This window comes from Leopardus geoffroyi, chromosome C1 (genome assembly GCF_018350155.1).
Source record: "Leopardus geoffroyi isolate Oge1 chromosome C1, O.geoffroyi_Oge1_pat1.0, whole genome shotgun sequence".
NCBI lineage: Eukaryota > Metazoa > Chordata > Mammalia > Carnivora > Felidae > Leopardus > Leopardus geoffroyi.
In genome coordinates this window covers 126,970,715-126,997,560 of record NC_059328.1, presented here as the reverse complement: position 1 = coordinate 126,997,560, position 26,846 = coordinate 126,970,715, and the positions used below count along the sequence as shown (strand labels likewise).

General features: G+C 38.0%; 1 protein-coding gene across 6 annotated transcripts in view; it reads left to right on the top strand.

Moving 5' to 3' along the window:
• The window catches only part of ZRANB3 (zinc finger RANBP2-type containing 3), a 304,410-nt gene that overhangs the window by 242,433 nt on the left and 35,131 nt on the right, over positions 1-26,846 (top strand). For 5 of the 6 annotated variants that reach the window (XM_045479592.1, XM_045479595.1, XM_045479591.1 and 2 more), the window contains 3 exons: positions 1,628-1,747; positions 4,568-4,747; positions 5,535-5,687. In XM_045479592.1, the coding sequence (XP_045335548.1) occupies positions 1,628-1,747; positions 4,568-4,747; positions 5,535-5,687 (453 nt within the window). Of the gene's footprint in view, positions 1-1,627; positions 1,748-3,697; positions 3,797-4,567; positions 4,748-5,534; positions 5,688-26,846 lie in introns of those variants that run through there. The other variant, XM_045479596.1, reaches the window with a different exon arrangement.

Below are 26,846 nucleotides of genomic sequence, written 5' to 3'. Positions count from 1 at the left end.
GGGAGACGCAGAATCTGAAGCAGCCTCCAGGCTCTGAGCTGTCAGCACTGAGCCCCACATGGGGGTCAAACTCACCAACCAAGATCATGACCTGAGCCAAAGTCAGACGCTTAAACAACTGAGCCACTCAGGCGCCCCTCATATAGTATTTTTTTAAATGTTTATTTATTTTTGAGAGAGTGTGCAAATGGGGAAGGGGCAGAGAGAGAGAGGATCTGAAGTGGGCTCACCCTGACATCAGAGCCTGATATGGGGCTCAAACTCAGTAACCATGAGATCATGGCCTGAGCTTAAGTCAGACACTTAACTGACTGAGCCACCCAGGTGCCCCTAATTATCGTACAGTATTTTTAAAACACCTTTTGAGAAAGAGTTAATTAATCTTAGAAATATTTTTAAATGATTGGGGAATAAAATTAAATTCATAATATTTTCTTATTCTGATTCCATTAAACTTAAATCCTTAAAATTACTGGGATCTATTCTAAGTATGGCAGTCTGTCTCTTCTCCCCACTTCTGCTTTACTGATGTGTTTAGAATCCCATTTAACATCACTAACATTTAAAAATGATAGGTAGTCATGGGTTGGAGGTGAATTTCTCCCAAACTCTGTCTAGCCTGACTGTGTGTATTTTCTTTAGAAAGACTGTCAGAAGATCTTATAATCTCTCTCATTGGATTTTAAATTGATCACTGATGAATTTATATGTTTGTGAAGACATACAAAGTTAATATGATACATTCTATTTAATGATTAACTTAAACATTTCCTTTTGAAAGTGAATATTTATATGTCTTGACTATTTAAGGCTGTGTTTTCCATAAAAGTGCTTATAAAATGAGACTACTATTTGAAATTCAGGACTTCTACTGAATTTTAGAAAGTTGAGTAATGAGTCATTTTTAACTACTCTCACACACACTGATTGCTCCCCTTTACCCAGCCCAAATCATCCCTAAAAGGCAGCACTGTTCAATTTAGCACTTAATGTTTCCCTACTTTTAAAAAATGTGTGTGAGTGTCTTGGTTCCCCAACTCAATGGGACCTTATCACATATTTCTTTTAAATTTAGAAATGTGAAAAAAATGAATTCAAATGGTACTCTAAAAAAGCTGTTTTCCCAATTAATATTGAAATACTTCAGAAATAAATGCACTATTCTTCATGAATCCTTAATAATGGGGGTAAAATCCTCTTTCTCCCTTCTCCCCTGTCTGGCTTTATATTTATTTTAGAATTAGTGAACCTGTAACTTTGAAGTTAGCCTGATCTGTCATTTAAAGTTTGCATGTGAATTTTCATAGAATTTTACTGAAGACATTGGTTCAGTGATGATTTATGGAGCCCTGTTTTATACACGGCATTCACTTGGCATTGATGGTATGAAGATGAATTAGACACAGATCCTACCCTCAAGTAGATTAAAAGATTTAAAAATATTGAATTGTTATAAGAAGCATTAAGAAATTTGGTTAAGATTCTTCTTATATAACATTTACTAACCTTTCATCTTAACCCATTTCTGTTTTGTTATGTGAGCATAAAAATCAGGTATAAACTATATAAAATGAGATAGGTGCATCGGGGTTTGTGCTAATGTTGCCATCTCCCTTGTTGATACTAGACACGCTACATTAGGATAGATGGAAGTGTTCCGTCTTCAGAAAGAATACATCTAGTTAATCAGTTTCAAAAAGATCCTGATACTCGTGTGGCTATCCTAAGCATTCAGGCTGCTGGCCAGGTAAGAAATTTCAGGTGTTAATTTGATAATGAAATGTCATTAAGATAATAAAAAGGTCATTAACCATAATTATAGCTTTATATCAAGATAAAAGTGTAATAAATATTCTACTTTGGAGAATATTTGAGAGAGACCTCAACACTTTTGACTCAAAGCTTCCTAAATTTTCAAGGAAAGAATTGCCTAGATGAGTATAGCTAATTTGATTGTAATGCTTTTCCATGACCTTTTTTTTTTCTTACTTTTAATTTGCATAGAATATCCTTTCATTTCCTATAGCACACATCTTAGTTGGTTTTACCAGAGCTTCTGAGGCAAGGTGGCCTGAGGGAAAAGAACTCTTCTGTCTGAGAACTTTTTATGGAGTGTCCCTGGTTTGACCCTTAAGATTGGGTTTGGCTAGAAGTAAATGAGAACCCAAATTAAGAATGACTCAAATACACAGTTTATTCTCTTACGTAGACAGTCCAAGGTTTGCATGGTGGTTCCACAAAGTCCTTAGGTCTTAAGCTTCTCCTGTCTTTCTGCTCTACCACTCCTAGCAGGTTATCTCTTACTTAAGAGAGCAGCTGGAGTTCTTCCACATACCTGTGATCCAGGCAGCTGACTGGAGAAAGGCACGCTGCAGCCCATTCACCTGCAGTTAGCCCCATGGTTACAACTAATTTCAAGGAAAGCAGGAGAAAGTAGCCTTTGTTTTGTCTAGTCACACTAAAAATCAGGTGTTCTGTTACAAAGAAATAAAACCAAATGGCTCTTGTGGAAGACCACACCACGCCATGTAAGGGAGATCCTTCTGGACTTTTTTTCTACTAACATTCCACAATATCTTGATGTAAATGTCTAAGCCAGGAAACGTAACATAGGGAAAAGGAGTTGAGCATATTGAGGTGCGTCCAACCTGGTAAAGAGCATATCTGGCATCTTCTCTAGACTGTGGAATCTAAACCAGGGCCAGAGACCTGCTTTTAGCAAGCTAATTGACATCTATAAAATTGTACAGAGAAACTCCATGACGATGAAGAAGTTCCAGAACTCACTAGGAGTTCTAACCAAAAGGAGGAGTGTCTCAGCATTTCCCCCGTGTTGGATGAAACTTCTGGTCATCTGAGTTTTATGTCTGTTAAAATATTCTAGCCAGAGAGGGGCGCCTGGGTGGCGCAGTCGGTTAAGCGTCCGACTTCAGCCAGGTCACGATCTCGCGGTCCGTGAGTTCGAGCCCCGCGTCGGGCTCTGGGCTGATGGCTCAGAGCCTGGAGCCTGTTACCGATTCTGTGTCTCCCTCTCTCTCTGCCCCTCCCCCGTTCATGCTCTGTCTCTCTCTGTCCCAAAGATAAATAAACGTTGAAAAAAAAAAAAATATTCTAGCCAGAGAGAGTATCCTCACAAAGATCTTTAAAAATGGAGTGCTCGTAGCATGGGAGAAGAAAGGTTGGAGGAAGCCACACAGAAGGATCTGCTTGATAAAAAGACTTTTTGAAATTAAGATTGTATAGGGCACCAGTATTTTATTCAAGGCTTTATTCCTGAACACCTGCTGTAATTCAAAATTTGTATACCTGAATCCTTGTATGTCCATAGGCATAAAGGAAAGTAGAAAGGGCTGTGTTCTTAGGGCATGTGAATCTTCCATTATAGTTTAGTAGTATCTCAGAGGGACGTGGGTCTTGCCAGCGTATTTCCCATTTATTCTTGTATGGTCATATGATGCTTAAAAGTGTCCATCCCTCTTTAAATACTCCTTCTTATTCTTCAGCATCATCTCTAACATTTTGTGGTGTTTCCTGTCCTAAATAGCAGCACAGTTTAGCTTGATGGCTATTTGGTTCACCATGTTTTTATCACTTCTAACTTCTGTTCCAAAGTGATACATCTTTAGTGAGAACTCATGCCCCCATCTAATGAATGCTAGTTTGACATTGTTATGTGATATAAAAATATTTGAAGGTAACAAAAAATAGCAGCACAGCAGTTGCCAAAGTCATTCTCCAATGGAAGTTCCAGTGCATGTGAACAACAGTGTGGATTAGATGATTCTGTCAACGGATGGTAGGTATTTCTGTCAACCTCATAACATCCTTTACTACTGTGTGGCAACAACTTAAGCACCGTTCACATTTCACTCAGCCTTTCAACTTTAAGATCATGTATTTTTGGACACATTCTTTGAGGATATTTGTATTATTTCTCATATATTGATTATAAAACAAGACTTAATACTTATTCATGTCACACTGTTTCAGACTGATGTAACATGCAATTGCACAAAAAATTCAGTTGTGTTACATACTGAGATACAAACCAGTAAACGAGGGTTTTGAGATGTGGGAGAAATTTCATAGGAAGAGAACATTGTGACTGGAGACATGATTTTCTTGCTTTATAGAACAACACTGAACTAAATGAATAGAGGAAGTCATTGCTGTCTGCCTAGTTGCTATGGATACCATGTGTTAGAAATTATATTCTCGTTTATAATTCATTTTATTAGATTTTCCAGTGGTAATGTGAATCCAGTCCTCATCAGAGGATAAAATGATTTTGTTTATATATATATCCATCAAACTGACTTTTGAAATTACTGAAATACCTTTTAAATGTGTTTTTTGTAGTTTACCTGGCCATTTGCAATAAGCAGTCTTCATTTGCCTTTCATGAATTAAATTTTCTTAATTTGGCTTAAAATGAAAGACTGATTTATTTTTAAGTCCTTCAGCTTTCTCTTCTTGTTCATTTAACGTGTTCAGAAAGACTTCATTATATACGGCTCTATGTTACATTCTCAGTTTATTTGCATCTCAATTTCTTTATTTTGCTTAGGGTTTGACATTTACTGCTGCAACTCATGTTGTATTTGCTGAGTTGTATTGGGACCCTGGTCATATAAAACAAGCAGAAGACCGTGCTCACCGAATTGGACAGTGCAGTTCTGTGAATATTCACTACCTTGTTGCAAATGGGACCCTAGACACCCTTATGTGGGGAATGTTGAATCGAAAGGTAAAGCTTGAATTCAGGGTTACCATTGTACTCATTATTATGCAGAGCCTACGTAAGTTAAGAGGCTGAGTTGTAGTGTTTTCAGGCAAAGGATATCCAGGTACACTAAGGTAGTGATAAGGACCAAGTTTAGAAAGGCTTCAATTGGTAGTACCTTACCTCTCCTCTGTGATAAGGAAGAGACATGAAGTTTTCCTACTGCCTTCCAAGGCCTTCATCTACCGTTTTGGAGGCCAGAAGAGGAAGAGCTAGCAAGGAAGCATAACATTTTCAAACCTCAAGTCCTTTTTGTAAGCTAAGAATAAACCGTTACTCAAGGATTGAGTTCCCAGCTAATTTTGGACAGAAGACAGCCTGTACCTGGACTCCAGAAAGGGTAGGAGGGATGTTGCTTGCTCTTTCCACTCACCTGTCTTTTTCCTCCCCAGCTTGCAGGGGTATTGTACAGAAAGGATTTGACTAGTTATTAGAGCATGTTTTTCAAGCACTGACTAGATATTCAAAATGGCCAATCATATGTAGGTTCAATTTCAAAGTTTATAAATATCATAATAAAATTTTTTTTGAGAAAAACTTCTGTAGTTGGACATTTTCCTCATTAAGCATAGGAATCATTGACTGTTGTAATTTTGAAATATTATGTTACTAAAATCCAATGATAGGTTGAAACGATAAGAATTTATTCTTATGGATTACTTGTGGTTTAAATGCAAAATCACATTACGGCTTAGCAAGGGTCTGCTATGAGAGAACTTTTGTAAAATTCACATGCCTTTTCCTCTTACAGACACAAGTTACAGGGAGCACACTGAATGGTCGGAAGGAACAACTTCAGGCTGAGGAAGGTGATAAGGAAAAATGGGATTTCCTGCAGTTTGCTGAAGCTTGGACTCCAAATGAAAGTTGTGAAGAGCTCAGGAATGAAATTTTGTTCACTCATGTAAGAGCATATAACAAATTCTTTTCTCTATTTTTTTAATTTTTTAATATACTGAAACTATAACTTTGTCATTTATTTCTTATTATTTCTAATTTTTTTTTCAACGTTTATTTATTTTTGGGACAGAGAGAGACAGAGCATGAACGGGGGAGGGGCAGAGAGAGAGGGAGACACAGAATTGGAAACAGGCTCCAGGCTCTGAGCCATCAGCCCAGAGCCTGACACGGGGCTCGAACTCCCGGACCGCGAGATCGTGACCTGGCTGAAGTCGGACGCTTAACCGACTGCGCCACCCAGGCGCCCCTGTCATTTATTTCTTAAGTAGCCACGATTCATTGTTTATGCTGTTGAAAGGAGCTTCCCCATAAAAGCTGGAAAACCTCTTAGAACCACAAGATGACATTGCAAGGAGGCTGCACCAGTGGCTCGTATCTTCTAGCAGTTACATACCAGTGCTCTCTGTTTAGCCCCTTAGAAATACATGCTCAGTAGAATCCAGTGTTCACAAGAAAATATCGGTGGCTGTATTTATGATCCTGAGGATATGGAAAGATGTATTAATTTTTCCACAGAGTGTAACACAAACAGGTCACAGACTCAGTAGAGATATTTGCATTACAGTGTCCAAAGTATCTAACAATTTATACAAGTTAATTAGTAAAACACAAATGAGCCAACAGAAAAACAGGTGAAGAATGTGAGCATTACGAGGACCCTTGAGTAGCCAGTAAACGTGGAAAGAAACTCTGCCTCACCAAGATAAGGCAAATTGTACAGGCGCATTTTCCCTTTACAGTTAATAAGTAATCTGTGGTGTGGCTCTTTGAGATTATATGACTGTCCTGTTTCCAGAACCTTTCATCTGGTAGTCTTAGCATTCACTATGATCTTTGTCTGAATCAGTTTTTAAATAGTGGTTTTTCTTTTTTTTTTTTCTTTTTTTTATTATCTTTTTAATGTTTTTTTTTTTTTTTTAATTTTTTTTGTCAACGTTTATTTATTTTTGGGACAGAGAGAGACAGAGCATGAACGGGGGAGGGGCAGAGAGAGAGGGAGACACAGAATCGGAAACAGGCTCCAGGCTCTGAGCCATCAGCCCAGAGCCCGACGCGGGGCTCGAACTCACGGACCGCAAGATCGTGACCTGGCTGAAGTCGGACGCTTAACCGACTGCGCCACCCAGGCGCCCCTTTAATGTTTATTTTTTGAGAGAGAGAGAGAGAGAGAGACAGAGTGTGAGTGGGGGAGGGGCAGAGAGAGAGAGAGGGAGACCCAGAATCTGAAGCAGGCTCCAGGCTCCGAGCTGTCAGCACAGAGCCCAATGCGGGGCTCGAACTCACAAGCTGTGAGATCATGACCCGAGCCGAAGTCAGATGCTTAACTGACTGAGCCACCCAGGTGCCCCTAAATAGTGGTTTTTCTAATTCTGTCTTTGCTTCTGTATTTATTAGCTGGCATTTTTCTGTAAAGACAAACTATTTTTCCTCATTTAAAAAATATCACTGTGAGCTTGGGAATTCTGTTACTATTAATGTGTTATAATCCTTTACTTTTTTTCTTTGTTTTTCTTAAGATAAGGTTTATGGAAGCTCCTTTCTCTCTTTTCTTTCATTTTTTAAACAAGTCCCTGCATTTCTTTGATTGCTTCCTTGCTTTTTGACAAACAGTTTAAGATTGACCTTTTATTATCTTTGCCCCAGACCTGGAACTGGACATTTCTTTAAGGAGCCTTGATTCCCTTTGCTGGGAAGTGATATTTAGAAATCAGGGTGTTGTTTTTTGTTTTGTTTTGTTTTGTTTGTATTGCTCTGGGATGTCATTATTTCTAGGCTCTTTTCAGTGTATACAGCGATTTACATGCACATACATACATTTTGTCAGAGATAGGTTAATATGTATGTATGTATGTATATGTGCATATTTAGTTCATAAGTTCACTCTGAGACTCCAGTTCAAATCCAGCACCACCGGGTTCTTTTTCTCCTCCCATCTGTGCAGACATAAGCATTTATGTTTTTCCCTTATCCAGCAGGAAGATCTCTGTTTCTTGATATCATCAGTGTATGTGCTCTGTGGCTCTGTCCTTCCATACATGCAACACACTTTTAAAATAACTACTACACTAATACCATACTTTACACCTATTAGATTGGCAACAATGGAAATACTTAACATACCAAAAATGTCAGGAACATGTTATATACCAAACGCTTCATATACTGCTGGGTAGGAGTACAAATTGTTGTAACCCCTTGGGAGAGCATTTAGGTAATATCTGGTAAAGTTGGAAATGCCCTTAAACCAAACCATTCCATTAGGAATGTCTTCTCACCCGTGGGTAGAAGGATACATGTAGAAGAATGTTTATTGAATCAGTTTTTGCATTGTTAAAGATTAGAAATAACCAAAATGCCCTGATGGGTATTTAGAAATTAACATGAATGAATTACATTTATGTCTTAACGTGACCAGATTTTGAAAACATGTTATTTTTAAACTGCATAGCCCATACACACAAATGATATTGTGTATTTATGAATACATATGTATACATAATGAAATATACAGACATTGGAATAACCCATATTAAACTTGTAATATTGATTTTATCTGGAAGGAGGAGAATGAGTCTGGGAAAGAGTAAAAAATGTAATAGCAAGTTTAACAGAAATATTTAATTTTAAAGAAGAATAGGAATTTGGAGACCTGGGTGGCTCAGTCAGTTCAGCGTCCACCTCTTGGTTTCAGCTCAGGTCATGATCCCATGGTTCGTGGGTTCAAGCCTCGCTTGAGATTCTCTCTCTCTCCCTCTCTCTCTCTGCCCTTCCTCTCCTCACGTGCACTTTCTCTCTCTCTCTCAAAATAAAAAAAAAACTTAAAAAAAAAATAGGAATTAAACAGTACAGTATTACTATTTGTAAATTTTGGATGGCAGGTACGTTTCTGTATAATAATAAATACTATCAGAGAACATTAGAGAAGCTTATAATCATTCAAACTGTCTGCTTCTTCCTAGCCCCTTTGGTGCCATGTGGTGTGAAATTTGGGAGCTTAACATTTTTTATTTGAGTACAGTTGACACACAATGTTACACTAGTTTCAGGTGTGCAAAATAGTGTTTTGAAAGAATGAATTTTAATTTTTGAAAGATATTATAGGAATAAAATTAAAGTCTGTAAAGTTTAGTTCCATAGGAAGAAACAATGTTTTTTATGTGGAATCTTATTAAATTTTGTATGCATTTTATTTATAGGGCTGGTACTTTTTTTTTTTTTTCTTAGGATATAGAATGCCATTCTATCAAATATAGCTTAAAAAAAATCAAAGGATCACTTCTAAGACATTTTTCTTTTGCTTAAAAAACGACTTTCCTTTTGGTAGTGTTTATATATTTTGGTCTATAAAAAATCAATAAATACTTAAAATCCTAGGTATTTTAAAAACATGTAACTAAAATTATGATTTGTAGCTGTTTGTTCTCTAAGATTTCCTAACTATTGAATTATGTTTAAGTGTTCATTTTTTTTTTTTTTAATTTTTCAACGTTTATTTATTTTGGGGACAGAGAGAGACAGAGCATGAACGGGGGAGGGGCAGAGAGAGAGGGAGACACAGAATCGGAAGGCTCCAGGCTCTGAGCCATCAGCCCAGAGCCCGACGCGGGGCTCGAACTCACGGACCGCAAGATCGTGACCTGGCTGAAGTCGGACGCTTAACTGACTGCGCCACCCAGGCGCCCCTAAGTGTTCATTTTTAAGATAAGAATTAAGAATTTAAAATGCATTTTCCCATGTATATACATGCTTATTGTTTTTAACTGTATTTGAAGAAAAATATACATCTACGTATTAAGTTTTTAAAAAATCACCCAGTCACCTTTACCAAATCTTACTCCCCTGAGCCAGGTGTTTTTCTTTTACAGTTTAGTGTTACCTCACACAGATTTTTCAGCGTATGTCATTTTTTTTAATAGCATATATTTATTTATTTTTTTATTTTTTACTGAGGTAAAAATGGTATATAACATTTTAGTTTCAGGTGTACAGCATCATAATTCAATTTTTGTAAACTCTTAGCCTCCTTTCTCCATTTCAGTCATGCCTCAACTCCCTTCTCTGCCTGATAACCACCAATGTGTTCTCTATATTTACGAGTTTGGCTTAGTTTGGTTGGTTTGGTCTTTTTAGATTCCATACATAAGTGAAATCATATGGTATATGTCTTTCTCTGAATTATTTCACCTAGCATAATACCCTCAAGGTCCATTCATGTTGAAAACGGGAGGAGTTCCTTATAGCTGAGTAGTACACACACACACACACACACACACACACCCCACATTTTCCTTATACATTCATTCATTAGGTTGCTTCCATATCTTGGCTATTGTAAATAATGCTGCAATGAATTAAGAGGTGCATATATCTTCTCAAATTACTGTTTTTGTTTCTTTGGATAAATGCCCAGAGATGGAATATTTGGATCATGTGGTAGTTCTGTTTTTAATTTTTTGAGGACCCTCCATACTGTCTTCCATAGTGGCTCCACCAATTTACATTCCCACACATTGTTCCCTTTTTTTTCCACATCCTTACCAACACTTACTGTTTCTTATGCTTTTGATAATAACCTTTCTTTTCCTTTTTTTATTATATGAAATTTATTGTCAAATTGGTTTCCATACAACACCCAGTGCTCATCCCAAAAGATGCCCTCTTCAGTGCCCGTCACCTGCCCTCCCCTCCCTCCCATCCCCCATCAACCCTCAGTTTGTTCTCAGTTTTTAAGAGTCTCTTATGATTTGGCTCTCTCTCCCACTCTAACCTCTTTTTTTTCTTTTATCTCCATCCCCTCCCCCATGGGTTTCTGTTAAGTTTCTCAGGATCCACATAAGAGGAAAACATATGGTATCTGTCTTTCTCGGTATGGCTTATTTCACTTAGCATCACACTCTCCAGTTCCATCCACGTTGCTACAGAGGGCCATATTTCATTCTTTCTCATTGCCATGTAGTACTCCATTGTGTATATAAACCACAGTTTCTTTATCCATTCATCAGTTGATGGACATTGAGGCTCTTTCCACAAGTTGGCTATTGTTGAGAGTGCTACTATAAACATTGGGGTACAAGTGCCCCTATGCATCAGTACTCCTGTATCCCTTGGGTAAATTCCTAGCAGTGCTACTGCTGGGTCATAGGGTAGGTCTATTTTTAATTTTTTGAGGAACCTCCACACTGTTTTCCAGAGTGGCTGCACCAATTTGCATTCCCACCAACAGTGCAAGAGGGTTCCCGTTTCTGCACATCCTCTCCAGCATCTATAGTCTCCCTATTTGTTCATTTTGGCCACTCTGGCGTGAGGTGGTATCTGAGTGTGGTTTTGATTTGTATTTCTCAGATGAGGAGCGACATTGAGCATCTTTTCATGTGCCTGTTGGCCATCTGGATGTCTTCTTTAGAGAAGTGTTTATTCATGTTTTCTGCCCATTTCTTCACTGGATTATTTGTTTTTCGGGTGTGGAGTTTGGTGAGCTCCTTATAGATTTTGGATACTAGCCCTTTGTCCGATATGTCATTTGCAAATATCTTTTCCCATTCCGTTGGTTGCCTTTTAGTTTTGTTGACTGTTTCCTTTGCAGTGCAGAAGCTTTTTATCTTCATGAGGTCCCAATAGTTCATTTTTGCTTTTAATTCCCTTGCCTTTGGGGATGTGTCAAGTAAAAAATTGCTGTGGCTGAGGTCACAGAGGTCTTTTCCTGCTTTCTCCTCTAGGGTTTTGATGGTTTGCTGTCTCACATTCAAGTCCTTTATCCATTTTGAGTTAATTTTTGTGAATTGTGTAAGAAAGTGGTGTAGTTTCAACCTTCTGCATGTTGCTGTCTACTTCTCCCAGCACCATTTGTTAAAGAGACTGTCTTTTTTCCATTGGATATTCTTTTCTGCTTTTTCAAAGACTAGTTGGCCATACTTTTGTGGGTCTAGTTCTGGGGTTTCTATTCTATTCCATTGGTCTATGTGTCTGCTTTTGTGCCAATACCATGCTGTCTTGATGATGACAGCTTTGTAGTAGAGGCTAAAGTCTGGGATTGTGATGCCTCCTGCTTTGGTCTTCTTCTTCAAAATTGCTTTGGCTATTCGGGGCCTTTTGTGGTTCCATATGAATTTTAGGATTGCTTGTTCTAGCTTCGAGAAGAATGCTGGTGCAATTTTGATTGGGATTGCATTGAATGTGTAGATTGATTTGGGTAGTATTGACATTTTAACAATATTTATTCTCCCAACCCATGAGCATGGAATGTTTTTCCATTTCTTTATATCGTCCTCAATTTCCTTCATAAGCTTTCTATAGTTTACAGCATACAGATCTTTTACATCTTTGGTTAGATTTATTCCTAGGTATTTTATGATTTTGGGGGCAATTGTGAATGGGATCAGTTTCTTTATTTGTCTTTCTGTTGCTTCATTATTAGTGTATAAGAATGCAACTGATTTCTGTACATTGATTTTGTATCCTGTGACTTTGCTGAATTCATGTATCAGTTGTAGCAGACTTTTGGTGGAGTCTATCGGATTTTCCATGTATAATATCATGTCATCTGCAAAAAGTGAAAGCTTGACTTCATCTTTGCCAATTTTGATGCCTTTGATTTCCTTTTGTTGTCTGATTGCCGATGCTAGCACTTCCAACACTATGTTAAACAACAGCCGTGAGAGTGGACATCCCTGTCGTGTTCCTGATCTCAGGGGAAAGCTCTCAGTTTTTCCCCATTGAGGATGATATTCGCTTTGGGCTTTTCATAAATGGCTTTTATGAGGTTTAAGTATGTTCCTTCTACCCCGACTTTCTCGAGGGTTTTTATTAAGAAATGGTGCTGAATTTTGTCAAAGACCTTTTCTGCCTCGATTGACAGGATCATATGGTTCTTATCTTTTCTTTTATTAATGTGATGTATCACGTTGATTGATTTGCAAATGTTGAACCAGCCCTGCATCCCAGGAATGAATCCCACTTGATCATGGTATATAATTCTTTTTATATGCTGTTGAATTTGATTTGCTAGTATCTTATTGAGAATTTTTGCATCCATATTCATCAGGGATATTGGCCTGTAGTTCTCTTTTTTTACTGGGTCTCTGTCTGGTTTAGGAATCAAAGTAATACTGGCTTCATAGAATGAGTCTGGAAGTTTTCCTTCCCTTTCTATTTTTTGGAATAGCTTGAGAAGGATAGGTATTATCTCTGCTTTAAATGTCTGGTAGAATTCCCCAGGGAAGCCATCTGGTCCTGGATTCTTATTTGTTGGGAGATTTTTGATAACTGATTCAAATTCTTCGCTGGTTATGGGTCTGTTCAAGCTTTCTATTTCCTCCTGTTTGAGTTTTGGAAGTGTGTGGGTGTTTAGGAATTTGTCCATTTCTTCCACGTTGTCCAGTTTGTTGGCATATAATTTTCATAGTATTCCCTGATAATTGCTTGTATTTCTGAGGGATTGGTTGTAATAATTCCATTTTCATTCATGATTTTATCTCTCTGGGTCCTCTCCCTTTTCTTTTTGAGAAGCCTGGCTAGAGGTTTATCAATTTTGTTTATTTTTTCAAAAAACCAACTCTTGGTTTCATGGATCTGCTCTACAGTTTTTTTAGATTCTATATTGTTTATTTCTGCTCTGATCTTCATTATTTCTCTTCTGCTGGGTTTGGGGTGTCTTTGCTGCTCTGCTTGTATTTCCTTTAGGTGTGCTGTTAGATTCTGTATTTGGGATTTTCTTGTTTCTTGAGATAGGCATGGATTGCAATGTATTTTCCTCTCAGGACTTCCTTCGTTGCATCCCAAAGTATTTGGAATGTTGTATTTTCATTTTCGTTTGTTTCCATATATTTTTTAATGTCTTCTCTAATTGCCTGGTTGACCCATTCATTCTTTAGTAGGGTGTTCTTTATCCTCCTGCTTTTGGAGGTTTTCCAGACTTTTTCCTGTGGTTGATTTCAAGCTTCATAGCATTGTGGTCCGAAAGTATGCATGGTATGATCTCAATTCTTGTATAGTTATGAAGGGCTGTTTTGTGACCAAGTATGTGATCTATCTTGGAGAATGTTCCATGTGCACTCGAGAAGAAAGTATATTCTGTTTTTTGGGATGCAGAGTTCTAAATATATCTGTCAAGTCCATCTGATCCAATGTATCATTCAGGGCCCTTGTTTCTTTACTGACCATGTGTCTAGATGATCTATCCATTGTTGTAAGTGGGGTATTAACATCCCCTACAATTACCACATTCTTATCAATAAAGTTGCTTAGGTTTATGAGTAATTGTTTTATATATTTGGCGCATAGACATTTAAAATTGTTAGTTCTTCTTGATGGATAGACCCTGTAATTATTATATAATGCCCTTCTTCATCTCTTGTTACAGCCTTTAATTTAAAGTCTAGTTTGTCTGATATAAGTATGGCTACTCCAGCTTTCTTTTGACTTCCAGTAGCATGATAAATAATTCTCCATCCCCTCACTTTCAATCTGAAGGTGTCCTCAGGTCTAAAATGAGTCTCTTGTAGACAGCAAATAGATAGGTCTTGGTTTTTTATCCATTCTGATACCCTATGTCTTTTGGTTGGCACATGTAGTCCATTTACATTCAGTGTTATTATAGAACGATATGGGTTTAGAGTCATTGTGATGTCTGTAGGTTTCATGCTTGTAGCGATGTCTCTGGTACTTTGTCTCACAGGATCCCCCTTAGGATCTCTTGTAGGGCTGGTTTAGTGGTGACGAATTCCTTCAGTTTTTGTTTGGGAAGACCTTTATCTCTCCTTCTATTCTAAATGACAGACTTGCTGGATAAAGGATTCTCGGCTGCATATTTTTTCTGTTTATCACATTGAAGATTTCCTGCCATTCCTTTCTGGCCTGACAAATTTCAGTAGAGAGATCGATCACGAGTCTTATAGGTCTCCCTTTATATGTTAGAGCACGTTTATCCCTAGCTGCTTTCAGAATTTTCTCTTTATCCTTGTATTTTGCCAGTTTCACTATGATATGTCGTGCAGAAGATCGATTCAAGTTACGTCTGAAGGGAGTTCTCTGTGCCTCTTGGATTTCAATGCCTTTTTCCTTCCCCAAATCAGGGAAGTTCTCAGCTATTATTTCTTCAAGTACACCTTCAGCACCTTTCCCTCTCTCTTCCTCCTCTGGAATACCAATTATGCGTAGATTATTTCTCTTTAGTGCATCACTTAGTTCTCTAATTTTCCCCTCATACTCTTGAATTTTTTAATCTTTTTCTCAGCTTCTTCTTTTTCCATAATTTTATCTTCTAGTTCACCTATTCTCTTCTCTGCCTCTTCAATCCGAGCTGTGGTCGTCTCCATTTTATTTTGCAGCTCGTTAATAACATTTTTTAGCTCGTCCTGGCTGTTCCTTAGTCCCTTGATCTCTGTAGCAATAGATTCTCTGCTGTCCTTTATAAGTTTTCAAGCCCAGCGATTAATTTTATGACTATTATTCTAAATTCACTTTCTGTTATATTGTTTAAATCGTTTTTGATCAGTTCGTTACCTGTAGTTATTTCCTGGAGGTTATTTTGAGGGGAATTCTTCCGTTTCATCATTTTGGATAGTCCCTGCAGTCGTGTGGAACTGCAGGGCACTTCCCCTGTGCTGTCTTGAATAACTTGCGTTGGTGGGCAGGGCCGCAGTGAGACCTGATGTCTGCCCCCAGCCCACCTCTGGGGCCACAGTCAGACTGGTGTGTGCTTTCTCTTCCCCTCTCCTGGGGCGGGATTCACTGTGGGGTGGTGTGGCCCGTCTGGGCTACTTGCACATTGCCAGACTTGTGGTGCTGGGGATCTGGCATATTAGCTGAGGTGGATCGGCAAGGTGCACAAGGGTGGGAGGGGCAGGCTCAGCTCTTTTCCTTCGGAGGTCTGCTTCGGGAGGGGCCCTGCAGCACCAGGAGGGAGTCAGACCCACCGGAGGGATGGATCCGCAGAAGCACAGCGTTGGGTTTTTGCGTGGTGCAAGCAAGTTCCCTGGCAGGAACTGGTTCCCTTTGGGATTTTGGCTGGGGGATGGGCGAGGGAGATGGCGCTGGTGAGCACCTTTGTTCCCTGCCAAGCTGCACTCCTCGTCAGGGACTCAACAACTCTCCCTCCCGTTGTCCTCCAGCCCTCCCGCTCTCTGAGCAGAGCTGTTAACTTATAACCTTCCAGATGTTAAGTCCCGCTCGCTGTCCGAACACCCACTCGCTGTCCGAACACACTCCGCCCGGCCCCTCCGCTTTTGCAAGCCAGACTCGGGGGCTCTGCTTTGCTGGCGGGCTGCCCCTCCACCCCGGCTCCCTCCTGCCAGTCCGTGTAGCACACACTGCCTCTCTGCCCTTCCTACCCTCTTCCGTGGACCTCTCTTCTACGCTTGGCTCCGGAGAATTTGTTCTGCTAGTCTTCTGGTGATTTTCTGGGTTATTTAGGCAGGTGTGGATGGAATCTACGTGATCCGCGGGAGGCGGTGAGCTCAGCGTCTTCCTATGCCACCATCTTCCCAGAATGATTATAGCCTTTCTAACTAGTGTGAGGTGATACCTCATTGTGATTTTGATTTGTATTTCTCTGATAATTAGTGGTACTGAACATCTTGTTCTGTGCCTCTTGGCTGTCTGTATGTTTTCTTTGGAAAAATGCTTCTAAATTTTCTGCCCATTTTTTAATTGTATTGTTTGTTTCTCTGCTATTAATGTTTGAGTTCTTTATATATTTTGGATATTAACCCCTTCTCAGGTATATGGTTTACAAATATAGTCTCCTATTCCGTAGGTTACCTTTTCATTTTGTTGACAATTTTCTTCACTGTGCATAAGCTTTTCAGTTTGATGTAGCCTCACTTACTTATTTTTGCTTTTGTTACCTTTGCTTTGGAGTCAGATCTAAAAATTCAACTCCAAGACTAGTGTCAAAGAGCTTACTCCTTATATTTTCTTATAGTTTTATGGTTTCAGTTCTTACATCCAAGTCTTAATCAATTTTGAGTTAATTTTAATGTATGGCGTAAGATAGTAGTCCACTTGCATTCTTTTACATTTGGTTGTGCAGTTTTCCTAACAGCATTTATTGGGGATACTGTACTCTCCCCATAGTACCTTCTTAGCTTCATTGTCAAATCAGTTGGCCATAGATTTGTGGATTTATTTCTGTGCTCTGTTCTATTCTATTGATCTATGTGTCTTCATTTATGCCAATACCATACTGTCTTGATTACAGTAGTTTCACAGTATAGTTTGAAATCAAGGTGCCTGATACATCCAACTTAGTTCTTCTGTCTCAAGATTGCTTTAGCTATTTAAAGTCTTTTGTGATTCTATACAAATTTTAGGATTATTTGTTCTAGTTCTGTGAAAAATCCCATTGGGATCTGATACAGATGCATTAAACCTCTAAATTGTTTTTCATAGTATGGACTTTTTAACAATATTAATCTTTCAACCCATGAGCACAGAATATCTTTTAATTTATTTGTGTTTTCTTAGTTTCTTTCTTATAGTTTTCAGTGTGTAGGTCTTTCCTCTCCATGGATAAATTTATTCTTTAGCATTTTATTCTATTTTATTGTAATTGTAATGGGATTTTTTCTTATTTTTTCTTTCTGATAGTTCATTAGTAATGGAAAGAATTGCAATAAGTTTATGTATATTAGTTTTGTATTCTTCTACTTTACTGAATTCATTTATTAGTTTTAACCCTTTTTGATGGAGTCTAGGGTTTTTTGTGTATAGTATGTCATCTACAAATAGTGAGAGTTTTATTTTTCCTTTGTCGTTTAGATGACTTCTTTTTCTTGTCTGATGGCTGCAGCTAGGCATTATAATACTATGTTAAATAAAAGTGAAAGTCAGCATTCTTGTCTTGTTCCTATTCTGAAGAAGAACTTTCAGCTCTTCCCCATTGAGTATGATGTTAGCTGTGGGTTTGTCATACATGGCCTTGATTATATTGAGGAACTTTCCCTCCTTATCTTCTTTGTTGAGAGATTTTATCATAAATGAATATTGGATAGCGTCAAATGCTTTTTTCTACATCTTTTGAGATTATCTTTATCATTCCTTTTTCTTAATGTAATGTAACACATTAACTGATTTGTACATGTTGAATCACTCCTGCTTCCCTGGAATAAATCCCACTTGATCATCATGTATGATCCTTCTAATGTATTGTTGAATTCTGTTTGCTAATATTTTAATGAGGATTTTTCATCTGTGTTTCTCAGGGATATTGGTGTGTAATTTTCTTTTTCTGTGGTGTACTTGTCTGATTTTAGTATCAAGGTGATGCAGGCCTCATAAAATCAGTTTGGGAGCATTTCTTTCTCTTCTGTTTTTTTAAAGATTTTGTGAAGTGTGTTATTAAATCTTCTTGAATGTTTGGTATAATTAACAAGTGAAGCCATCTCTTGTAGACTTTTGTGTGTTGGAAATTTTGTGATTTCTGATTCAATCTCCTCATTATTAGTAATTGATGTATTCAGATTTTCTATTTCTTCATAATTCAGTCTTGCAAAATTTTATATTTCTAGGAATTTATCCACTTTTTTTAGGTTGTACAATATGTTGGCCTGTAATTGTTCATACGAGTCTCTTATGATCATTTGTCTTTCTCTGGTAATAATTGTAACTTCTCCTCTTTCATTTCTGATTTTATTTGAATCCTCTTTTTTTCTTGAGTCTAGCTAGAAGTTTGTCAGTTTTGTATACCTTTTTAAGAAAGCCGCTCTTTGTTTCACTGATCTTTCCTATTGGTTTTTTTAAAGTCTGTATTTCATTTATTATTTCATTCTGATCTCTCTTATTTCCTTCCTTCTGATATTATTTTCTTCCTTCTTTTGGGCTTTGATTGTTTTTCTTTTTCTAGTTCCTTTAAGTGCTTCTTTAGATTGTTTGAGATTTTTCTTGTTTCCTGAGGTAGGCCTCTATTGCTATACTCTTCCCTCTTAGCACCTCCTATGCTTCATTCAATAGATTTTGTTGTATATATAGATGTATTGACATATAGATATATCGTATTTCTGTTTTCATTTGTCTTATGTGTTTGCTTTTTTTTTCTTTTTACTCTTTGATTTCTTCATTGGCCTTTGGTTGTTTAGTAGCATGTGTTTAATCTCCACCCATTTGTGATTTTTTCAAGTTTTCTTTTTGTAATTGATGGCTAGTTTCATACCATTTTGGTTGGAAAAGATATTTGGTATAATTTCAGTCTTCTTAAATTTATTGAGACTTGTTTTGTGTCCTAACATGTGATCTTTATCAAAGAATGTTCCATGTGTATTTGAGAAGAATGTATTTTGCTGCTTTTGGATGAAATGTTCTGTATACATCTTTAAAGACCAGCTGATCTAGTGTGTCACTTAAGACCAATGTTCCCTTATTGATTTCCTGTCTGGATGATCTATCCATTGGTATAAGTGTGGTATAAAGTCTCCTACTATTATTGTATTGCTGTCAATTTCTTCCTTTTGGTTTGTTAATAACAGCTTTATATATATTGGTCCTCCTCTGTTGGATGCATAAATACCCAGAAATGTTAATATCTTCTTGTAGAATTGACTAATTTATCATTGTGTAATGCCTTCTTTTTCTTTTATTATAGTCTTTGTTTTTAAAGCCTATTTTACACGGCACCTGGGTGGCTCAATTGATCGAGCACCTGACTCTTGATTTCAGCTCAGGTCATAATTTCACAGTTTGTGAGATTGAGCCCCATGTCAGGCTCTGTGCTGACATCACGGAGCCTGCTTGGGATTCTCTCTCTCTGCCACTCCCCCACTTGCGTGCTCTCTCTGTATCTGTCTTTCTGTCTCAAAATGAATAAGTAAACTTTTAAAAACTAAGTCTATTTTGTCTGATATGAGGGTAGCTAAACCAGCATTCTTTTAGTTTCCGTGTTTGTGGAATATATTTTTCTATTCTTTTACTTCCAGTCGTGCGTGTCCCTAGATCTTTAATGAGTCTCCTGTAGACAACATATAGATGGGTCTTGGTTTTTCATCCATTCAGCCACTCTATATCTTGTGTGTGTGTGTGTGTGTGTGTGTGTGTGTGTGTGTGTGTGTATGAGTCTTTTGGAGAATTTAGTCCATTTATTTATAGTAATTATTGATATGTATGTACTTCTTTCCATTCTGTTAATTCTTTTCTGACTTGTATCATAGTTCCTCTCTTCCTTTGTTCTCTTGCTTTTTCCTGGTGGTTTGATAACTTTCTTTAATTTATGTTTAGGTTCCTTTCTCATTATCTTTGGTGTATCTACTATAGGTTTTTGCTTTGTGGTTAGCATGTAGTTTATATACAACAGCTGATATATATATATATATATATATATATACACACACACACACACATATATACATACATATATATATGTATATATAATTTAAGTTGATAGCAATTTAAACTTGAATGCATTCTAAAAATTCTGCATTCTTGGTGTCCTCTCCACATCACCCTCACCCAGTGTTTTATGTTTTTGATGTCACGTTTACATCTTTTTCTTTTGTGTATCCTCTAATTATCATAGTTACAGTTGATTTTACTATTGTTGTCTTTTAACCTTCATACTAGCTTTATAAGGGGTTAATTCACCAGCTTTACTATATATTTGCCTTACTGTTGAGATTTCTAGGTCATTTTTTTTTGTTACTAATTCATGCCTTTTCTTTTCAGCTTAAAGAAGTCCCTTTAACATTTCTTGTAACTCATTTAGTGGTGATGAACCCCTTTAGCTATTCTGAAAAACTCTTTCTTTCTCCTTCATATCTAAATAATAGCCTTGTTGGGTAGAGTATTTTTGGTCGGAAGTTTTTTCCTTTCTGCACTTTGAATATGTGTGCCACTCCCTTCTGGCCTGCAAAGCTTCAGCTGAAAAATCAGCTGATACTCTGATGGGGGTTCCCTTGTATGTAACAAGTGATCTCTTGCTGCTTTTTAAGATTCTCTCTTCATCTTTAACTTTTGACATTTTAATTATAATGTGTCTTAGAGTGTGTCTCTTTGGGTTCACCTTACTTAGAACTCTCTGTACCTTGATGTCTGTCCCTTCTCTTACATTAGGGAAGTTTCCAGCTATTATTTCTTCAAAAAAGTTTTCTCCCCCTTTCTTTCTTCTTGACTCCTGTAATAAAAACATTATTCCCCTGGTGTTGTACCATGAATCCCTTAGGCTATCTTCACTTTTTTAAAATACTTTCTTATTTTTGCTCCTTTCTTTGGTTGAGCTCCACTTCCTTGGTTTAGGTTGCTGTTCTGTTCTTCTGCATCATCTAGTCAGCTATTGAACCCCTTCTTGTATTTTCAGTTCAGTTACTGTATTCTTCTTTCTGTGACTTCTGTTTGATCCTTTCTTGTGTTTTCTCTCTCTTTGTTAAAAATCTCATTTTGCTCATCCGTTCTTCTCCTGAGTTTGATGAGCATCTTTATGACCATCAGTTTGAACTCTTTATCTGATAAATCACTACTATTTGTTTCATTAAGATTTTTTTCTGGAGCTTTATCTTGTTCTTTGATTTAGCACATATTCCTCCATTTCCTCATTGTGATTTTATTTCTTTGTTTCTGTGTATATTAGGTATAACAGCCTCCTCTCCCAGTCTTGAAGGAGTGGCCTTGTATAGACTGATGAACCTTATTGTTCAGTCTTACACTAAATTTTGCTTTTCTCTTGCACCTTTGTGATTGTCTAAGCAGCCTGAGTTATTCTTGATGGGTCCCACTTGAGTATGTTGAGGGTTTGCCAAGTCCTGTCAGTGTGTGAAAGGGAGAGAACTCAGTCAGCACCTAATTTCAAGCTGAGTGGAAGCCAGGCCCTCAGGCAGCTGCTTCTAAAGTATACAAATATATATGGTCTTTTGGGACTGCACTAATAACCCCTGCTGGCCTCCTAGCCAGGTGATTTGGAGGTGTGCCCTGGTGCCATTTACCCCCTAGGGCTCCAGACAAGTGGATAAGCTCCTTGCTGGGAGAGGCCAGCAAGTTGTAGTGAGGCCAAGGGAGAGTAAAGCTAGTGTCCCTTACCCTACATTCCCTGAGAGTTCCTTGGTTGCCTCTGGTTGTGTGGTAAACCTGTAGTCTGTCCCACAGGACACATAACAAGGTCTTTTTTGTAGGAAGACTAGGATTTGTTTCAATGTGCTTTTTGTGCTGTGCCCTGGTGTTTATCACCTGCCAGGAACTCTTTCTGATGTTTTAGTCTCATGGGGCCCAGCAACACAGGCCACCCTGGTCACCAAAGCCAGCTGTTCGGGGAATGTCTTCTATGTTGACTGCACATGTCTGCCAGCTTTAGCAGAGCTGCAGGAATCTTGTTGGCTATAGCAGGGCCACAGGCAGGTATATAGACTGGACTATACCACTGGGTACAGTAGCATTGTAGGAGCTTTTGGGACCAGGCGAAGCCCACTGGCTTCAGAAACCTGCATGGGAGCCTGCGTCCAGGGCAGGCCTGCCAGCTTTCAGCATGATCATGAGAGAACATTGGAGCAGGGGAAGCCTATTGGTGCTACCAAGGCTGGGGGAATACAAAAGTGGTGACTGCCAGCATGACAAGGTAGAGTGAAGAACTCAAAAATGGCACCAATACCTCCTTCCCCAGAGAAAGTCCTGCCAGTGGATGCTTATCTCCAGCAGATGCTTAAAGAATAACTAATGAATCTCCTTTGCATATGGCCTACGCACTTTTCAAATTTCTGCTTTTGCCCTCCATCCCACGATGAGTGAATCTGTGCAGGAGCCCTTTAAGAACAGACTTTTAATTACCTGTAGCCTCTTGGGTCTCCTAGACATAAGCCCGTTGGTTTTTAGAGCCAGACTTTTAGGGGATTTATCTTCCCAGTGTAAATCGCAAGGACTGGAGTGTCTCATGTGGGGCACCAGCACCTTGCTTCTTTAGGAGAAGCACTGAACTGCTAAGATCCCTCCCCATGCCAAGGACAGATTTTGGCAAAACCATGTCTCTGCTTCTCCCATCTCACTGTGGCCTTTATGTCGACTATTGTGGATAAACTCTTCAGCTAGTTTTCCAGTCTTCTTAAGAGGGTATTAATCTATATATAGCTGTATATTTTTGTATACATGGGAAGAGATAAGTTAAGGATCTTTCTTTTCCACCATCTTGAACCATCCTGGCCTGACTACGTGTTGTTATACACACATGGTTTTCTATAAGTTGGAGTTCTGTAATGTGGAGACCATTGTTTTGATGTGTTTTTGCTTTGTTTTTATTTGGTGGTTTGGGGCCAGGACGTGAAATGTGAACTTTAGGTGCACATGCTACTCACCTAAGTTTATACCCTCCAGTTTCATGCATTTTAAGAAATATTCAATTTTTTGACAAGTCCTAAGCAAATTTAATCTACTGATAAAATATTTTTCTTCTGAATGTTGCCAAACTTTGAGCATTTCCTATGGAAATCTTTCTATTTATACTAATTTCTTTCTGATCCTTTTTTAAAGTCTTTTTTTAAAATTTCCTACATTTAACATTTTTCAGATATTTCCCGTTTTGTCAATTAATCTTTGCCAAATTAACCAGATTTGCCCATTGTCATCAAAAACTTGTTTAACTAAAAAGTTTATAATGGTTCTAATTGGATGGTTTTTCACAGCTTGTGAACATTTCTGTAGTGTCAGCATTTTAAGAGATGTTCATTTTCTATCTGTCCCTGTGCCCTGTGGCTGCAGCTGGAACTTTGAGCTAAGGCCAAGAAGAGGGACGTTCCCTTGCAGGAAGAACAGATAGTATGTGTTATCACATGTCTCAGTGCAGCCCATCAGCCGTAGTGAACAGGGAACTGAGAGGCTCAGAGAGGAGGAGACCAAGGAGCAGAGAGTGAGCTCAAAGGGCAAAGAGAGGATAAAATGAGGGCATGGCATTGGCATTATCTTTATCTCCTTCCTCTCTTAATCAGAATTCTCTTCTGTCACATAATTCAGCTAATTATTGGGATAAAAAAATATATGGTACCAGGGTGGGTACTTTACCAGTATATATGGATATAAGAGTACTGGTTGTTAAAATAGTCAATTTCTTTGGGTAATGTTTGGTAAATAGCCTCTTCTTCAGTCTCCTCATTGTACTCCCTCACCCCACCAATAGGGCCTTCTGGACATTCCTGTGATCTGGCATAGCATGGGATTCTAGGACTTTGCTTCAGCACAATACTGGTTAATGCTGCTGCTGTAGCTGTTATTAAGTATGTGCATAATACCCTGCATGGAATTAATCCACACAATTGAATGAGTCACAGTTCTTTACCCCTCCTAAATATATTTACATTTTTTAAAGGAAAACATTAATCCAAATGTAACTCAAATGGAAGTCCAACTCAATGAAAACATCCTACCACCATGAGGAAAGATAGTTCTGCACAGCCCAGTTGACTGTCCCTTAAGTAACAAGTGTTGTCCAGGAGTCCGTCACCAAGGTCACTGCCTCAGATGCAATCCTATTTCTCAGGCTTCTTCCTTTTTTTCTGCCTCTGAAAGTATATGACATCTAACTGCTGTTTTGGTTTTGAGGTGTTTTGATTTTCCCACAATGGCTTACACTGAGTGATGAAGTTGGTCACTTACCGATGGAAAGAGAGAATGGTATGGAGTTAATTATTCTATAATGTCATTTCCTAGTGATTAAAGGCTGTTTCTGAATAAAATACACTCAGTGGAGTATTTCAATAGGAAGCCTCCCCCTCTCTCTGATTTTCATTTATGCTCTATCATCTGAGGGGTATCCCTTTCTTTAGCATTAGCTGTAGGAATTGGGCCCTTCCCTTAATGCCTACAGAGCCCTTTCTTTCTTTTGGCTCTTAATAAATAAACAGTAACATCATTTTCCAGCCATTTGAGTCCCTAGATCACTAGATGACTGAGGTCCCCTTCATCCATATTATATATACTGTAAAGTATCCAAAGAGAAACTTGGGATAAAAAAAATATATGGCACCAAGGCTGGTACTTTACCAGTATATATGGATATATGAGTACTGGTTGTTAAAATATTCAGTAAGTGATTCATTCGTGAGCAAAAGAAAGGATTCTAATTTAGTGTGGGTAACAAGTGCAACTTCTGCCTAGGGCAGGTCTTCTTTCTGCTTGGTTTCTCTTCTTCAAGCCTCAGTAAGCTAGAGTTGCTTCCATTTTCTAATTTCACACAGTAGATCTCTTTCCATTTTGGAACAGATCTCCACATCCCAAATTCAGTCTCTGATTTTGAGGTCTGTGTTTAACCTTACCAGTTGTTTTCATTTTATGAGTTCATAGTTCAACAGCTCACAGTTTAACTTTCTCCTCATTAGACTCTTCCTGGTTGCCTACCTTTCTTACCCCTCTTTAGTACTTCAATCTTTCACCTGGCTCACACCACTGCCTTTTTTCTATCAAAACCATCCTCAAGCCCCCTGGTCTGCTGTCCTCAAGTCCTTCTGGAACACTCTTAACTCAAAGCAGATTTCTATTTCAAACACCTACACTTGCATTAAAAATATGTAGGATGGTTGCTGGTCTGAAAAAAAAAAAAATTGTGTAGTTGGGAAGAAAAGCTCTTTAGCACAACTATGAAATTTAAAAATATGCCCTCAAAATTCAAAAACAAACCTTGCGTTTTTTATTAAATGCTAACATTGTATGAAATGGTTTTTTGTTGTGGGCTAAGCAGTGCAATAAGGAATTGTCTCATACAAATGAAAAATAACCTTGTTTCCCACATATTGTCTGTTGAGAAAAGGGTAACAGCAAAATAACGTTGACCGTAGGAGCTGTCGCATTTGTGAAGTCTAAGTTTTTCTTATCCAAAATGTCTTGTTTCTGAATATGCAAATGTACTGGTTTCTTGAATTTAACACATCTTAAATTAGACTATTCATTTATATATATTTTAGAACTCAAACCACTCTGTAAACCACTCAAACCACTCTGTAAACTCTATAAACATTATATAATTAGTCTGTATAATAGCCTAATAATAAGGACAAGAGGGCGACCTCGTTGTTATGGACAGAGACATATAAATATCTTCATCATGGCCTATATCACATAGTGCTATTATTAGGCATCGGCCTTTGTCTTTATTACTTCAATCTACTCAGTGATAACAATTCACTCAGTAGTAATAATTAACATGTATTGAGTGGCTATTCCATGCAGCCCCTGTGCAAAGCCCTTAAACACATAATTTTATTTAACCTTCATAGCTATATCACAAGGCAGATACTACTACCATGCCCCACTAAAGCTCAGAAAGGTTAAATAATCCGCCTAAGTATATACAGCCAATGAGTGACAGAGCAGGGATTTGAACCCAGACCTTTCTTTTCCACAGTCTACCTTCATGACCTTGCCAGGCTATACCAGATGCATTAGAGTTAGCACACTGTGGACACTCAGTTATTTATGGAGTGAATAGAGCATTGAAACACTTCAATTTGGTTTAGTCAGTGTTTATGTGATATGTACTATGTACAGGGCATTTAAAGACCATTGTATAAATATTTATTAAGGTTAGATTAAAACCACAATTAGATACCACTTCACACCCACTAGGATGTCTAAAATTAAAAAGACAGACAACATGTATGGCCAAAGATGTAGAGAAACTGGAACACTCATACATTGCTGGTAGGAATGTAAAATGGTACAGCCATTTTGCGAAATAGTTCTCGCGGTTCCTTACAATGTTAAACGTAGAATCACCATATGGTCCAGCAGGTTCACTTTCAAAGAAATTCAAAACATATGTCCACACAAAAACTTGTGCATGAATGTCATAGTCCAAATATCGATCAATTGATGAATAATTCATACAACAGAATAGTATTTACTCATAAACAGGAGTGAAGTTCCAATACATGTACAACATAGAGGAATCCTGAAAACCTAATGCTAAATGAAAGAAGCCAGACACAAGAGGCCACATATTGTCTGGTTCCATTTGTATGAATTGGCCAAAATAGGCAAATCCATAGAAAAATAAAGTAGATTAGTGGTTGCCAGGGCTTTGGAGGGGGGAGAGATAGGAAGTGACTGCTTAATTGGTAAAGGATTTCTTTTTGAAGGTGAGGAAAATGTTTTACAATTAAGCAGTGGTGATGGTTGTAGAATTCTGAAATACTCCAAAAATCACTTAATT